At 37.4% G+C, this 16,141-nt stretch overlaps 1 protein-coding gene across 1 annotated transcript in view; it reads left to right on the forward strand.

Moving 5' to 3' along the window:
- Positions 1 to 397: 397 nt before the first annotated feature.
- Positions 398 to 16,141, forward strand: part of LOC149012219 (SH3 domain-containing protein) — a 49,412-nt gene continuing 33,668 nt past the window's right edge. Inside the window, exons 1-9 of the mRNA XM_089158351.1 lie at positions 398 to 443; positions 557 to 975; positions 1,091 to 1,150; positions 1,267 to 1,359; positions 1,744 to 1,972; positions 7,712 to 7,818; positions 8,173 to 8,229; positions 10,220 to 10,320; positions 12,728 to 12,822. Coding sequence (XP_089014477.1) covers positions 712 to 975; positions 1,091 to 1,150; positions 1,267 to 1,359; positions 1,744 to 1,972; positions 7,712 to 7,818; positions 8,173 to 8,229; positions 10,220 to 10,320; positions 12,728 to 12,822 — 1,006 coding nt within the window. The 5' untranslated portion in view covers positions 398 to 443; positions 557 to 711. The remainder of the gene's footprint in view (positions 444 to 556; positions 976 to 1,090; positions 1,151 to 1,266; positions 1,360 to 1,743; positions 1,973 to 7,711; positions 7,819 to 8,172; positions 8,230 to 10,219; positions 10,321 to 12,727; positions 12,823 to 16,141) is intronic.

Raw genomic sequence — 16,141 nt, forward strand, 5'->3', positions numbered from 1 at the left:
ACATGTTGATTAACCAACAACCAAGCCCCTTTCCTAGGTACTAATGTAATTTGGGATATCAAGCACTTGGCAGACTATCTATATCATGTAGTTTTTCTTTACTTCCTAGGGAGGCCAATGTTGTGGCTCACTCCCTAGCCCAGAAGGCTCTCTTGATTGAGACTATAAGAAAACGGCCATGACCCACTAGTTGGTTAAGGGAGCCTGTTCCCCGTTAAAACCATTGGATTATGGTAAAGCAAAGGCCTTTTCTAATGCGGGCTAGTCGCAAATTCTGTCTTCCACCTCTTGATTGATGCACTTTGTTTTGCCTTTTAAATAACAGGGCCTTTCTACAAAAAACAAAGGAAACTTCTATTCCGTAGCATTTAACATTACAGAGTACTCTTTTTTCATCAACCAAGGATTTCTCATTTTGCAAGGGGCAGGACAGTCATTTGAAGGTAGCTGTGTCCGGACTCCGGGACTCCGTAGCCAATGGGGCTTCATTCTGATTAATTAATTTATTTTCTCCTTTTTCTGCAATTCCCGTTTTAATTATGGTTCGTCGTTTTAGTCTTTTCGGCAGAGCTTCTTTCCGGTTAACAGATCAAAACTCGCAGAGGAGCAGAACTGAAAAAGCACAAATCAACCTTAATTGGTCAATGTAAAGATTGAAGAAGAAGAAGACAACGAAGAAGCACTCAGAAAAGAGCTTCTGGTTTGAAGAAAATGGATTCGTCAGGTGCAACACTCATGGATCTGATAACTTCAGATCCTTCAACTACTTCCGCTGCTTCTTCCACCACTACCACCTCTTCTGCCACCATCAATTCAGTCGCAGTGCCTCCTCCTTCGACCCTAGGTAAACCTTCAGTGCCATCAGATCGTAAGAGCAAGAAAAGCACTTTGATGCAGATCCAATCAGATACCATTTCTGTTGCCAAAGCTCTGAATCCCGTCCGAAATATGCCCCAGAGACATGTCAAGAGAAAGGTTTTTTTCTCTCTCATTACGATTAATTTGTTTTGTAATCCATTATTCCTGACAAAATGCTACAATTTCTTTAATGGATATTGTATCTCAATGAGAAAACATGATTTTGTCGCAGCCGGTTTCGTATTCGCAATTAGCTAGGAGTATTCATGAACTTGCTGCCACATGTGATCAGGTAAACTGGTAGTCTTCCCTTTTTTTCTATCTTCTTTTTTGTGTGTTCTAGTTGGGTTTAACAGGTATAATACGATTGTGACGAATTTTTACCCCCCCCCCCCCATATCTTTGTAGAAAAACTCCCAGAAGCAGTTAGTGGTTCATGTATTCCCAAAGCTGGCTGTTTACAATTCTGTTGATCCTTCTCTGGCTCCATCTCTTCTAATGGTATGACTGTCTTACTCTCCACTTTCCTTTGGTTTCCTCTTCATGGTTTGGGTTTATATTTTCTCTCGCAAAATAGTTGTTACTTCCATTCTAGAAATGTCGCATTCAATTATTTAATTATTCGTATATTTAGCTGTTCCTGTTGTGGACTCCAGGAGCCAAAAGTAGTGGAAATTTTCTGAGTTCTATATCAAGATTAGTTTATGATATATTTCATTGTTTTAGATATTACTTACTTATAATTGTGCTTGAAATTTCTTCCATTCTCTGCTTTCTATGTGCTGTTGTTTCTTATAGCTCTGATTGCTTTAGAACTCTGGATTCAGATGCTGGAGAGGTCTAATAGAGTGAATCTCACACTGTTCAGCTTTTTCTGCTTTCCAGCTTCATCAGCAATGTGAGGACAGGAGTATCCTACGATATGTATACTACTACTTAGCTCGAATTTTGTCAGACAGCGGTGCTCAAGGTTTAGCTTCAGGTGGTGGGATTCCCACGCCGAATTGGGATGCTCTTGCTGACATTGATGCTGTTGGAGGGGTGACTAGAGCAGATGTTGTACCTCGAATAGTTGATCAGCTTACAAAAGAGGCCTTAAATGCTGATTTAGAATGTAAAGTGGTTATTGTATTATTTGAAGTTTATTTTATTCTATCCATAATCCTTGCATATTATTGATATGGATTATTTATTGTGTTTATGATTTATAGTGGTTATTATTTTTTTTGGGGTATGAAACATGAATTTTATGATTTATAGTGTTCTTTTTCTTGAATGAAACATGAAATTGAAGCAAACCTACAACAGAGTGGGTCTAGTAATCCCGTCTAAAATACATAAAGAAATTCTTTCAGTCTGAATGGGTTTTCTTTACATGAAATTTTCCTTGACCAGTTCTCTAGCTCATAAGTTGGCCAAATCAGATAATTCTAGTGATTACTTTTGCTTCAGGGCCTGAGGCTATCATTTTTAGTCCCTACTGAGGGTCCCCAATTCTTTGTGCTTGGTGGGTCATTGTATCTAATCTGGTAAAAATATGGAAATTAGTTGGAGGGTAGCTGGTACTGGTTTGGAAGAAACATAAAATAGGTTAATGACTATAGAATATAGATGTGAAGCATCATTCTCTGATGTGAACACAGAGACCGGCCCTGGCCGAACCCCAAAGTGGCCCCAAGAACCACCCAAACATGCCAGTCGAACTACATTCCAGGGGTATTTGGTCATTTTCCATCCCTTTTAGGGCTCAAGATGGGTCTGGTTGGAATCTCCTCGATCCAAGGGTTATGGATCTATCTTTATTTATTTATTTATTATTATTATTATTTTTTATAGTATTTTGTGAGTTGTGAAAGACTCCTAGTCCATCTTATTTCTTGTTTGAGTGGGTCTCTACTAGTTAAGTTGTGTATAAGATAAGACTCTTTTACAAGAAGGGTTCTTATCTTTTAGGAGTTTACCCTTGGTTAGAATTTATCTTTATTAAGTAGTTGTGGTTTATTTATGTAGGGAGTCTTTTCCTAAAGAGGACTCTTATAGATAAGTTAGTATTTTATTTCAAGCAAGGTTATCAAAGTGACAAAGCGAGGGAGGGTTTCAAGCGACAAAGCGCCAATAAAGCGATGTTTAAGCGGTCAAAGCGTTCTACTATTAATTTTTTGATATTTGATCCAAATATCAAAAGTTACATAAAATTCCTAGCATTTAAGTATGAAACATTTTGGAAACTCAATGAAAAGTTCATTCATATAATTAGTATATAAGATTGGAAAATATAACATAGTCATTAACTTCAAATATAACAACATCAAAGTCACAAATAAAACTTCAAAGTTTAACAACCAAATTATCAAAAGATTCAAAACAACTAAACAACCTCACTGGGAGACAAAAAATAACTCAGACACCTGCTGAATAAATAACTTAGGCATTATGCATTCACTTTCAGTTGATAACTAGGAAAAGTAACATAAAACAACCCTATCAGAATCTTAGAGATGAAATGCTATTTCAAAATCACGGAGATGTGATATTGAGTTTATTGTTAGTAATCAATGGTGCGATATATTGATATTGGGTTTACCATAGAAGTATTATTTCAGAATCTCAAAGAAGAAAACAGAAAAAAGAAGAAGATAAAGCGCCAATAAAGTGGTGGCTGGGTGACCAAAGCGCCCACTCAAACGCTTAAGCGACAAAGTGACCGCTTTATTGACTTCAAAATAAGCGATGGTCGCTTTGACTGGGTAGGGACTGCCCGGACGCTTAAGCGATGCCTTGACAACTATGATTTCAAGAATAATTCTTTTCTTTGATTTGGTAGTTAAGTTGGTCTCTAAGTCTTAGTTGAGTTTGAGTCAAGTTCTTCTTTCTTTGTAAAGGCTATAAATAAGCCTTACTGCTTATTGTAATTCTTCTGTTTTGATGATTCATAAAGTTGATTGAGTTTGACGATCAGGGTTTCCTAGTTGAGGCCTTGAGGGGGCCTTGGTTGAGTAAAGCTTGTTAAAGTTCAGCTTCTTCTTCTTCATTCCAGCAAGCTTCAAGCATTCCACAGTAAGTACAGGATCTCCCACTCCCATCACCTGCCTCCTCTCTCTCCCACAGATCTTTTCCCACCTTTCCCTTCCTTGCATGACCCTAGAAACCTCCGCCCCCCATCGCAGGTCCTATCAGGCCTTTCCCAAACCCCCAACAGCTCCCTTATTCCCTTCCCCTACAACCAGCGCAGCCCCTGCCCCTCCCCCAACTCTCCCTTCACAACTCCCCCACCCCTCCCTCCTTCCCATGGCAGCCCGAGGATCCCTGCCCCTGCAACTACCAAATTCCCAGCCCCTAGGCCTCCCCTTCTCTTCTTAGGTTGCTCCACCATTTAGGTATTAAATCTGTAGTTAGTCCCTCAGTTAAGCCCTGTTTTCTTAGTTCTTCAAAAATCCTGTACTACATCTTTTTTTAATCTAAAACTTATGCAACTTATTCACACTTCTAGAAATCCTTAACTACTGCAATTCAGACCTTCAATAGCATTCCAGACCACTAAAGTGGAGTCTGAAAATGCAAGGCAGCAAAGTACATAGCGGAATTACGCTAAACCCTAGTTTTCTGATTCTGTTAAATTTTCAGATCTGGAATTCTTAACACGTTATCTGAATTGATCATCACAGCGGGGTTTAGAGTCATAAAATACCCTATAAACCCTAGGATAACCATTTTCTTTTGGAGTCCGGATCAGCGACCCGTACGGGGAGCACAAAGTGCTCCCCCCACGCTTCCTGACCACACACATCAGTGGGGCCCACGGTGAAAAATACTTTTTGAAAAAATTAAAAAAAGTTTTTTTTTTTCACCAGTGGGACCCACTGATGTTTGTGGTCAGGAAGCCATGGGGGAGCACAGAGTGCTCCCCCGACGGGGAGAAGATCCGGATTCTTTCTTTTGCTGGAATTTCCTGGGCAGCCCTTTGGTTTAGGGAAATTCCCAAAATTCCCTTAACCCTAAATCTGGGTTTCCATCATTCTCTCCCCATCTCAAGTCAATCAAATACAAATGGTTAAGGCCTCCAAAAGATTCGTGCACCCTCTTAAAAGTGAAATAAGAGTGAAAAAATTATAACTTGGGAGTTGGAACTTGATAAATGTCAATCTTTCTAGAATTAATGAAAGGCTACTCATTTAATAATATCTAGTTTTTCGCTTGCCTGAAGATGAAAAGAAGGGAGAAAAAGGTTAGGTTTCTCCATGTTTATCTACAATCATGCTTGAGCTTGTGATTTATTATTTTTTCTAGCCCTGCGTGTGTGCTTATTTTCAATATTTCACAGTTAATGGAACATAAAGTTGTTGGTAACAATGATTTAGGCTATCATGTACCTGGACATTATCTTCATTTTTTTTCTTCCTATTTGCTTTGCCTTCTGTGTATTGTGCTCGATATCTCTTATTCCCATTGCTATGTCAAACTATTTTGGATCCATGTAGCTGACCTCATTTAGTTGGGATAAGGTTAGGGTGTTTGTTGTTGTTGTAGCTAGACTTATGAAGGACCAATTATAAGAAAACAGCTCTGCTTCAAGAACTAGGGTCAGAGCTTGACTGCTCAAACTGTAAATGGGATTCTCACTTATGGGACTAAAGTTAGGTTAATAGTTTAATGGTAGAGAACTAGGTTTTGTAGATCAAATTTTCAAGCCTATGGGTATTGAGTGTTAAGGTTAACTTGCCGGTTGATTTGTACAGAGGTTCTTTGTGGATTGGGTTCATTTGAAGTTGGAGGTCTGTGAACAGAAGCCACTACAAATTACAAACACCATCACCTCCTCGCCCCCACCCTCCTCTAACATGTCAATACCTATGCAATCTGAATGCTGTAGAATTGCTGTATAGTTCGTGTATGAGGTCTCGTCTAGGCTTGTAACCAAGACCAGGATTTGGTTTATGGATAGCATACAGAATTCTTCCTTTTTGTTCTTCTTGTTTTTGTATAATTTGTTGTTCCTTTTGCTTGAGTGGTGAATTAATTTGGCGGTCAGCATGAACCAAGGGGTTAACTCTGCAATCTGATTACACAAACCAAAAGAGAAGAAGAGTTATAAATATGAACAATAGTTTCAAAGTTAAGATTCAAAACCAAGATATAGGTAAATCACTTGAGTTTATAATTTAAACTACTGATAGTCTAACAGTTTCTATAGAGGTTCGATCTTCATTTGAAGCTCAAATATCTAGCACTCTGCTTGATTCTTCATGGCCACAAATCACAATTATGGATACATTGAAATTTGGTGTCACATTCCTCTAGGGGATAGAAGAGGAAAAAGGAGATGATGTGTTGCCTGGCAAACAGTTGTTGCTGCTCCAATTCTTTACTTACCTGTCATTCTTGTTGAATGGCAGTGAGAGGAAGGTGAAGGAGCGAGGGACAAGAGGGAGGGAGGATGCTGAATCTATGCTGACATCTGTTAAGTTGTTAACTATGCAAAATGAGAGGAACACATGAATGCTAATGCTTAGTCCTTATGACTCATTTGAGTTGGCTTGTTACAGAGCTACCCTTATGCAAATCACTAAAGATGCACAGACTCAAACCAATTAGCCTCATAATGACATAAAAATAATGTCATTACTAGTACACAATGCTCCTGTGTTTAGCAGGTTCTGGGGAGTTTCAAATGTATGCAGCCTTTCTCCTGCTACCAGGGAGGTTTATCTCTTATTTGTTTTCAGTTATGTGCCTCTTTTTTTATTTTTTATTTTGGGATAATTACTATTGGCCCCCTGTACTTTGATTTTATTGCTACTGTATCCCCTGTACTTTTCAAAATTACTAATCCAACCTTTAACTTTGTCTACAATTACTATTGCCCCCTACCGTTAAGTTCCGTTAGTTTACTGATGATGTGACATCTTTATATTTTCTCAAAAACCCCAAAATACCCTTATACTTATCTCTTTACTTATTTACCCTTTTGTCAAGTTACAGTAGTACCCTTAATTAACCGTGGAGAAAAAAGTAACTATAATCCGTTTTATTCAAAAAAAAAAAAACCACCAAATGAAGAAAGAATGATTGAATAAAACTCAAATAGAAACCGAAGAGGAAGGAAAATCGAATTCAACTCAAATTGGAAACTGAATATCACCTAAAATATTTTAAAAATAAATGAAGTTTAGTGAAGGTGGATTTTGCCCATTTCTTTAATTCAAAATAAATGAAGTTTAGTGAAGGTGGGAAACCAAATCGGATTTGGATTTTGCCCATTTCTTTAATTCAAAATAAATGAATTCAAAATAAATGAAGTTTAGTGAAGGTGGGAAACCAATTTGGATTTGGATTTTGCCCATTTCATTAATTCAAAATAAATGAAGTTTAGGGTAAAATTGACATTTAATCTGGTTTTTATAAATGGGGTAGCATCATCTTTTGATTTTTTAATTTTAATGAAGGGCAAATTAGACATAACATATTCAAACTTAACGGCTGCTTAACACCGTTATAAGGAAGGGGGGCAACAGTAATTTCGTAAAGAACAGGGTTTTATTAGTAATAAAATCAAACTATAGGGGGGCAACAATAATTATCCCTTTTATTTTTTATTTTTTTAATACTTTTCTCCTTGCATCTTGGTTCTGCTTCTTAGTGTGGTGGCTTAGGTTCCTCACCTTACATAGAATCTCTACCTGGAAAGTTCTTGGATCTTATAGTCTGCTTATATTTGTTATTTCTTTTGCAGTAGAGTTTTCAAATATTGGTTCCAATAAGTTAGGCAACAACAGTAAATTTGATTCCATAGGGTTTCCCATTCATGTTGATTTGGTCTGATATAGTTCTTGTTTTGTTTATTGGTCTTTTGAAGTTCATGCGCGGAGGATTGCGGCTTTGAAGGCCCTTACTTTTGCTCCCTCAAGCAACAATGAAATTTTGGCCAAATTGTATGAAATTGTGTTTGACATTCTAGATAAGGTTTGTGCTATCTGCAAATTATTTTGCCAATAGAAGCAGAGCTAGTAGTAATTTTCCATATTTACTATCCACTTCCAAAAATTACTGCAATCAGCATTACTCTAAGCGAACTACCTGTTCATTAAACTACCACTACTACATGGTCTGGGACGGCAAATGTATGCAACCTTACCCCCTGCTTTGCATGTGAGGTTGTTTCAATATATTGATCCCACAACCAACAGGTTGCAGTAGTGCAACTTAACTGTTGCGCCAATTGCCAGGGCTTCCCTCTAGCAATTTTATATGTTAGCTGTTGTAGTTTTATCACCTTAATAGTAGTTCCAAAATTTGAATTTTTGTTCTGAATTGCAGGTTGCTGATACAAAGCAAAAGCGTAGGAAAGGAATTTTCAAAGGTCTTGACAAAGAGGTAATTGAATTAAGAAACCATTGGAAGTGATGGAGTATAAAGAAACCAGGAGTATAAAATATTGGTCCTTGTTTCTTTCCTCCGGAGGGGAACCCCAAAAAAAAAAAAAAAAAAAAAAAAAAAAAAAAAAAAAAAAAAAAAAAAAAAAAAAAAAAAAAAAAAAAAATCTTAGGGATCCAGGATTCATGAAAATTTTGTTCTTTGCATGCACAATACCACATATTGGAAATTGTGTATTTCAAGTGTCTTTTTGACAGAGAATTGTGCTCTTGGAATACTATCCTTCCTGATATTTGCTGAATTTTATAAGTTATGCACTTAAACATTTTTTTAAGATAGATTAATAGCGGGGTCCTGGGAACAGAATCAGTCCTTTTTATATAGGATTGTAGGGATGTGACAGTAAATTGGCATTGAGTTCATGTGTTGTTTTTTTCTTCCTTTTGGTATGAAACCAAACACCTTCCCTAACAAATTACACCCAGACCTTGATTGAAAACTCACTCAGCAACTCTTAACATAGCAGAATGTTTAGACTATTCTTTCTATTCCTTCACAAAAGTAGGCCATGTCATGCAATGTCTTAAGAAATGCTCATTGTCCATCACAGCAGCCTGTGGGTCTCATTGACAAATGGTGTCTAACATATAATTGATGCCTAGCAAATGTTTGTCGACCCTTTTTTTCCCCAAAAAGGAAAAACTATTCTTTAAAGAAAACTGTTTTTCTAAACAAAAAGTTAAAAATAATTTAAAGACAAATTTAAACCCAACTCAATGACTACAGAGATCAGCCTACGATATGTAATTTACATATAACTAAAGACTATCCATTTAAATATTTATTTATTCTTTTAAAAAAATCTACTTAAGAGAAAGGTATCCACATCAAAGTTTGAATGTTCAACAAATCTCTCTCAACATGCACTCAGTTGTTGTGGTCTGTGTGTAGTATTAGTCTCTAACAAGTTCTACCAAGATTTGCCCATGATATGGCCACAGAATTAAAAAAAAATGGTTTCAGCAATTCTGAACGCAAAGGCAAGGCCAGCGGCAAGAGAAACGAGCGCCGGGGGAACCCAACCAGAAAGCCAAAGCCCAGAACACCGGTTCGGAAAGGCATTCAACCCCAAACGAAATAAAGGAGATATGGGTTTGCGAAACCACACCCACCCGAAGCCGAAATATAGACGTCACAAGTTGGTGCATTAGAGGCACAGGTTATCGGATCATGGCAAGTCCAATGTTAGAAATGAGGAGGCTCTGAAGTATGTTTACACCACTGTCAATTACCAGAGCTCTCCGTGACCTTGTGAAGCGCCATGAAGAGACTGTTAGAGTTAGCGGTTTCCAAGTTAGATTTCTGAAGCTCAAAGAAAAGTCCTCTCATCCCAAGTTTCTTTCTTATATTGTGGACATTTTGATTAATCACCACTTTATCCAGGAAAAGTTTCCCCCATGTTATTTCTGAATGATGTCAATGTGTAACCCCATGGCTGTTATTTTCTTACATTTTTTCCTGTTTTATGTTTGAGTTCATAATTATGAATTTATGGTCAGTTGACTACTGAGGATTTAGTGACTGAGTAGTTCCACAGTTCCACTACTTCTAATGCAAGTTGACAGACACGGATTATGGGAGTGAAATAAATTTGTCTTTTTTCCTCTTCAAATTTTTAAGTTCTGATAGTTTTGACGTTGAATTCAAAGTATATGCTATAATATCTCCAAGTATCCAACTATCTTATTTATGTTCAGAAGGGTCAACCAAATGAACTATTTGATTGCTTATATTTTCTTTTGTCATATGTCATCTCTTTTCTCTTTTCTTTGATTATTGTACATTTACTTACATATCAACATGTCTGATATGTTACATTTCATTTTCTGGTGCTTTTACTGATATTCTATTATAAAAAATGTGATGGAGTTTGTTTCTATTTCAATGGAGCAGTAAGTCTAAATCATGATTGATTGACAAATATCTGCAGTCTATTCTCAAGGGTAATTTGCAGTATGCTGCCATGAGCGCTTTAAGAAGACTTCCTTTGGATCCAGGGAATCAAGCTTTCCGTTATCGTGCTGTCCAAGGGTAAGTGTGTTACTTTTTTTCTGGGACAGTTGCTTATTTGATGCATGGAGTTCTGATGCATGGAGTTCATACTCTCATCAAGTTCGGAGAATTGTATCATTTTATGAGTTAGGGACCTAGTTGATTTGGTCTTGTACAATTCCTTTTGAGACAAGAAAATAGCTAAAGCAAGCTTGAAACAATTAGTTTGGCATGTGAAAATTGATTGATTCATAAACCTATGTTTGGTCAATTTTAAGAGTCAACCATTCAATTTCTTTTCTTTGTTGAAGAAGTGACTTGCGACATTGTTTTGATTTTTTTTTTGCGTAAATAATAATTTTACGGAAGACAGAAAGAATGAGTAATACAAAGCTGGGATCTGATTTTTTTCATTGGAGTCCCTCCCTGAATTATTTTTGAATGATTTTGTGATTATGTTTGGCAAGCCTATTTGGTTGAGCATAAGTTGACTTACAACTGTACTCATGGTGATGTAAACCAAATCCAAGACCACACAATGAGGGCTCAGGGGGTTTAACAGTATCCTGCAGCCCTACCAGCTACCCAAGCAATTGCGACCAAGGATAGGGGTATTTTGGTAATTTTGCATATTTTTGTGAGTCTAAATTAGGGTTTAGGGGACCCTAGATCTGCTTTTTTGACATTGAGTTCCTGTTTGTCAACTTATTAAAGAGTTTTATTAGAGTGGGGTTCCTAGTTTGTGAAGGGGTCCACTAGAGTGGTCCTACTCATTGCAAGGAATCCATATCTACTCTTAGAATTTAAATTGGTTTCCTCCGGAGTAAGTTATGAAGGTTCCTTGTGTAAATTGGAAGTCCTTGTGTGAGTTGAAGTCCTAGTCTATTAGGAGTTTCAGTTTGATTTGCATTGCAGGTTAGAGTCCTACTCTAATTTCTTTAGTAAGCTATAAATAACCCTTCAAACCTTGTGATCAGCAAGTTGATTTCTAAATAAAATGTTGAATGAGTGTTGAAGGTAAGCAGTAAGCTAGAGAAGTCGTGGGTTCCCTGGAGGGGGCCTATGGCACTTCAAGAGTACTGAATTCTGCAGAAATTCTTCAACTTCAGCTTTCATCTTCAATCTTCCACTAAGTGCAGGCCCCTTCCCCAACCCCAATACTCACTCTCCCCTCTCACCCGTAGTCTTCCTCATCCTGTTTAACCTTAGTTTTCTGAAGCCCAGCCCCTCCCTGTTCATCGTAGGCTTCTCCCAACCCTCCCCAAACCCTGTGGCAGCATTAGGAACACTCCCCCAATGCCTGTTAAATCATCCCGTCCCTTCCCCTTGTCCTAGACTTCTAATCCCAGCCCTCCCCCTTCACGTTTCTTCTTTTCCAGCTTGTTGCACATCTGGAAGTGCAGAAAATTAAAATACAGATTTGCAGCAAGTATTCTAAGACTAATAGGTCCCTGCCTCCTTGATCTAACCCTTCCCCTTTTAGAATTAGAATATCACTACAACCCCCCTATTTTTGGTCCCAACTTTCCAACCCTAGAATTCTGCAGTGTACTTTCTTATTAGGAAACCCTAACCCTCAAATGCTTCAAACCCTAAACTCAAGTTACAGTTCTAAAATTACAAGTACCGCAAGGTTTAAAGCTTGAGAAACCCTAAACCCCTAAGTCTGGCTGAGCCTACCCTACCCCTAGCCTAACCCTTACACCACTAGAATTTGTCAAAAACGTCCACTGAAGGGTATTGCCCTAGAAAACTGCTGGTTCTCAGGGAAGAGGATCCTGAAGTGAGACTAGATCTAGGGCATTATTCCATTCAGCCAAACCCTAGATCCTGGTTCATTTCACATGGTGTATATAGCTTGTATAATTTTCCTGCTTTTCCCTTTTTTTCTTGGGGGGTGGGGGGAGGGATATTTTATCTAATGCTTTTATCTTTTTTGAGAAATCAATATAATTTTGCTGTTGCTGACATTAGGAAAGATTGTTTTCATCTTCATATCTTTCTGTAGGTTGTTTATTTGTTCATTGTATCCTTTTGCACTTTCCTGAATAATTTTTTATCTTGTCATCCTTTCTGTACTTGTAGGTACATTTTTGTTGTCCCATTCTTCTAGAGTCCACTGTTATCAGTTTCACATTTCTTCTTTTGGCTTGTTAAATTTTCTTTTCTTTTGGTTGGGGTTTGGGGTTTGGAGTTTGGGAGGGCTGGGGAAGGAAATTGCAAACAAAATTTGGTATTTTCATTTCTCTACAAAAGGTGTAACGACAATGCGTGGTTTCCCTCTCCAAAAAGGAAAAAATTGGGGGGGGGGGGTGAGGGGTTAGAAAAAAGAACTAGAGTACTGTTGGTGGCTTCTGCCTCTTCTTCTTCTTTTTATTTTTTTATTTTTTTATTGATTATTAGTCAGTAATAGACTACTACAGATTTTGAACTCTTATTAGTGCAGGATTTCATTCACTGATCCCATTGCTGTAAGGCATTCTCTTGGAATTCTTTCTGAATTAGCGACTGTGGACCCAGCTTCCGTGGCAATGGATCTAGGTGTGTTGCTTGATTTAAGATGTTCTATTATGTTGTGTTAATAGTTTATTTGTACCCTTGATAAGTTCTACTTGATGCATATGTATGCTGAAGTTGCATGTGCCAGAAAGAATATTTTTAGCTCAGCAACTTGGTAATATATCTTTATGGAGCTTGTGGATCATACATCAGAATAATCTTGAGAAAGATTTCCCACTGCCATCCTAAAAGTCATGGGAATGGCTAACTTGTATTCTGGGGATTTTTTTCTTTCTTTTTTTTTTTTTTTTTTTTTTTGGGGGGGGGGGGTGTTGTGAATGACTAAATTTCCAGTGTGAGAGGGGGGAAATATAGGGTTACTCGATCTCCATGGCATATGATGTTTAGCTACTGGTACACCTAGAAGCTTGAACTGGTTGGGATGGGCAGGATATATGTATACAGTGGCACTCCCTTGCATGTGCAAGCCAAGATTGCATGGTCCTTGCATCTGGCCAAGGACACATGGTCCTTGCATGTAGTCGAGAAAACATGAAAGACCTAGTGCTCTTCCAGGGGGCTGACGCTGAACATTGGACCTTCCTACTTGATACTACATTAGCTACCATTTCACCTATAACTTGAACGGTTAGGGAAGGGTAGGATGAACATATAATAACATATTTATATTTGGATAAATTTCTCTCTCCCCTTTACTTACTCTCTGATTACTCTTACTCTCCTATCAAAAGTTTAACCTCTCTTCCCTCCCCCCCTCAAAAAAAAAAAAAAAAAAAAGGAAAAAGAAAAAGAAAAGATAAACTATTATCTCTCTTCCCCTGATATTTCAAAATGACTTAATTGCCCCTTTATGATTATGTTGACTTTCTTTTATTCATTTTTTTCTTTCTCCCCTCTTTCATAGATATTCTTTGTACATGATTAGCTGTAATATTATTATTTTTTTAAAGTTTTCTTTTTCTTTCTTCCTCTTATACATGAATGTTTTATTCTTTCCTTTCTCCCTTTTATCCTTGTAAGAATCCATTAAATGTAAGTAGATGTATTTTTATAAAAAAAAAATGTTCTTCGTCCATTTTCTTTATTGAAATCCATTAAATTGACAGATGCATTTTCTCTCTCTCCCTTGTTCTTAAGAGTTATAGCAACTTGGGGGGGGGGGGGTTTGAATAGGTTACCACTAGTGGATTAGGTTAATTTTCCAATTAATTGCCAATTCAAGATTAAATTGACAAATTTAAATTAAATTAAGCAATTGCAATCAACAACAACACAACAATTTATAGTGGTTCGACTTGAAAAAGTCTACGTCCACTCTTTGCTTGGCCTCAAGAGAGATTCCACGAGTGATATCTTTCAATAGGTTGTGGATCAAACCTTTACAATCTTTGTTGGTCTTGGGTAAAAGCACCCTTTACAATATTGTTTTAATAGGGCAAGTGCACCCTCTACAATCTTTGTTCTAATAGGGCAAAAACACTCTTTACAATTCTAGTCAACCTAGACTAGAATTACAACACAAAGTTTCAAGGATAGGGAAAGATGTTACCTATCAAGGGTTGTTACACTTTACCCCTAGAATGAGAGTGATGCAATGAGAATGAATGCTCAAATTGAATGAGTTGCAACACTGTTGAATGCCCCAAATGCCTTCAATCACCTCAGCCTTGTTCCATTGAGCTTACTTTGCTTCCTTGGAATGAGCTTCAAAGAATGGGGATGGGAGAGAAGCAAGAACACAAGTAAGAGAGATTAGAGAGATTGAGAGTGTGTAAGTGATGAGTAATAAATACACTTTGTAGAGGCTCTTAAATGGGGGTGTTTTGTCTTTAAAGAAGCCCAAAAAGTTTGTTGGTCCAAGTCCTAACAGCTGGAAAACAATAAGTTTTTGACTGAGACCTACACCATTTGGGGAGACAGCGCATCATTTGGAAAATATAGCTGTTGGGCACTTGGGCTAAGGTTGGGCCAGATGGTGTACTGGTTGGGATAAAGCGGTCTGCTGTTTCAAGACGGTGCACCGTTTAGTCAAATGGACCAATCCATTTGGTCATTGTGATTGCATATCATGCAATCTTTGTTCAGAGGCTTGTTGTTTTGGCTGAGTTGGTGCACCGTTTCAAAAGAAATGGCAAGCTGTTATGGATAGCAAGTGGATACTCGCATTTTTCATAGAGGTTTTGGTCTTCCTAACCAACCCTGCGTCCACAAATATTCTCCTAAGATGTCCTAGGTCATTTTAATGACAAGATGAATATGGTTACAAAAATTGAGTGTAAATACATATAATATGTGCATATGATGTGTCATAAGTCCTATGTGCATCCTATCATCATCTTGAGCTTGATCCTCCTTCAGTCTTCAATTCTTCATTTTGTCTTCAAGCTTTAAGTCCGTATGTCCAGTCTTAGTTGAGTCATTGCTTGGGACTCGAACATTCATTTGAGTTGGGTCTTCACTCTTCATTAGTGTCTTAATCAATCTTGCCTTTGGTCCATGTTCTTAATTTGATTCACTTGGCTTGATCTAGAAATGAACAGCTTGTGTTTGTTATCATCAAAACTAGTGGAGGCTAATGTGGCAATGCTGACCTGGCATTTCCCCAACAATAAAGATCCACTGGAGAAGAAAGAAAAAATTAAGAAGAAATTTAAAAATAAAAAGTCCTATAAAGAAGGGAAGGGAAAAATTAAAAATAAAAGACACATATCACGTATAATTGATTCCAACAAAAGAAGGAGAAAAGGTATCAAGAAAAAAATAGAGGATAATTTGGTCATTTTGAAATATTAAGGGAGAAGGAGAGGTAAAACTTCATTTTTTGGGGGAATAAGAGGTCAAACTTTTGAGAGGCAAATAAGAGTAAATAAAGAGTAAGTATAGTGAATAGATAGAAATTTCCTTTTCTATTCCAATAAAAGGGTAGGAGAGATGAAGAGTGTCTGTGATGGATAGTTGTTCTCATTTATATATCTAGGTTTTCTCCCTCACATTGTTTACTGGTGTCACATTGATTGCCTAGGCGATGTGTTGCCTTAGTTATTTACCCCTTAATTGCCTTGGTTTGGCTATACTCTGACAACTATAATGTGATGGTTTTATTTTCATAACTGTCACACCCACTTGAACTGCATAGGTTCAAGGCATGACTGCTATGCTACACCGGCACGCCACACAATCCAAGGTTGCATAGTTATTTGCCAATCTTACACCCACATCATAGATCTCAATATCAGTAGAACAAAGAGAATCCAAAATCATTAGTAGTAGAAAGAAAGCTAAATGGTATTAATAATGATCTAGGTTCCCACAAACTAATTATCTGAGTGCTTGATGTAAA

Source organism: Hakea prostrata, chromosome 6, assembly GCF_041222555.1.
Source record: "Hakea prostrata isolate BN-2017 chromosome 6, UWA_Hpros_2, whole genome shotgun sequence".
Classification (NCBI taxonomy): domain Eukaryota; kingdom Viridiplantae; phylum Streptophyta; class Magnoliopsida; order Proteales; family Proteaceae; genus Hakea; species Hakea prostrata.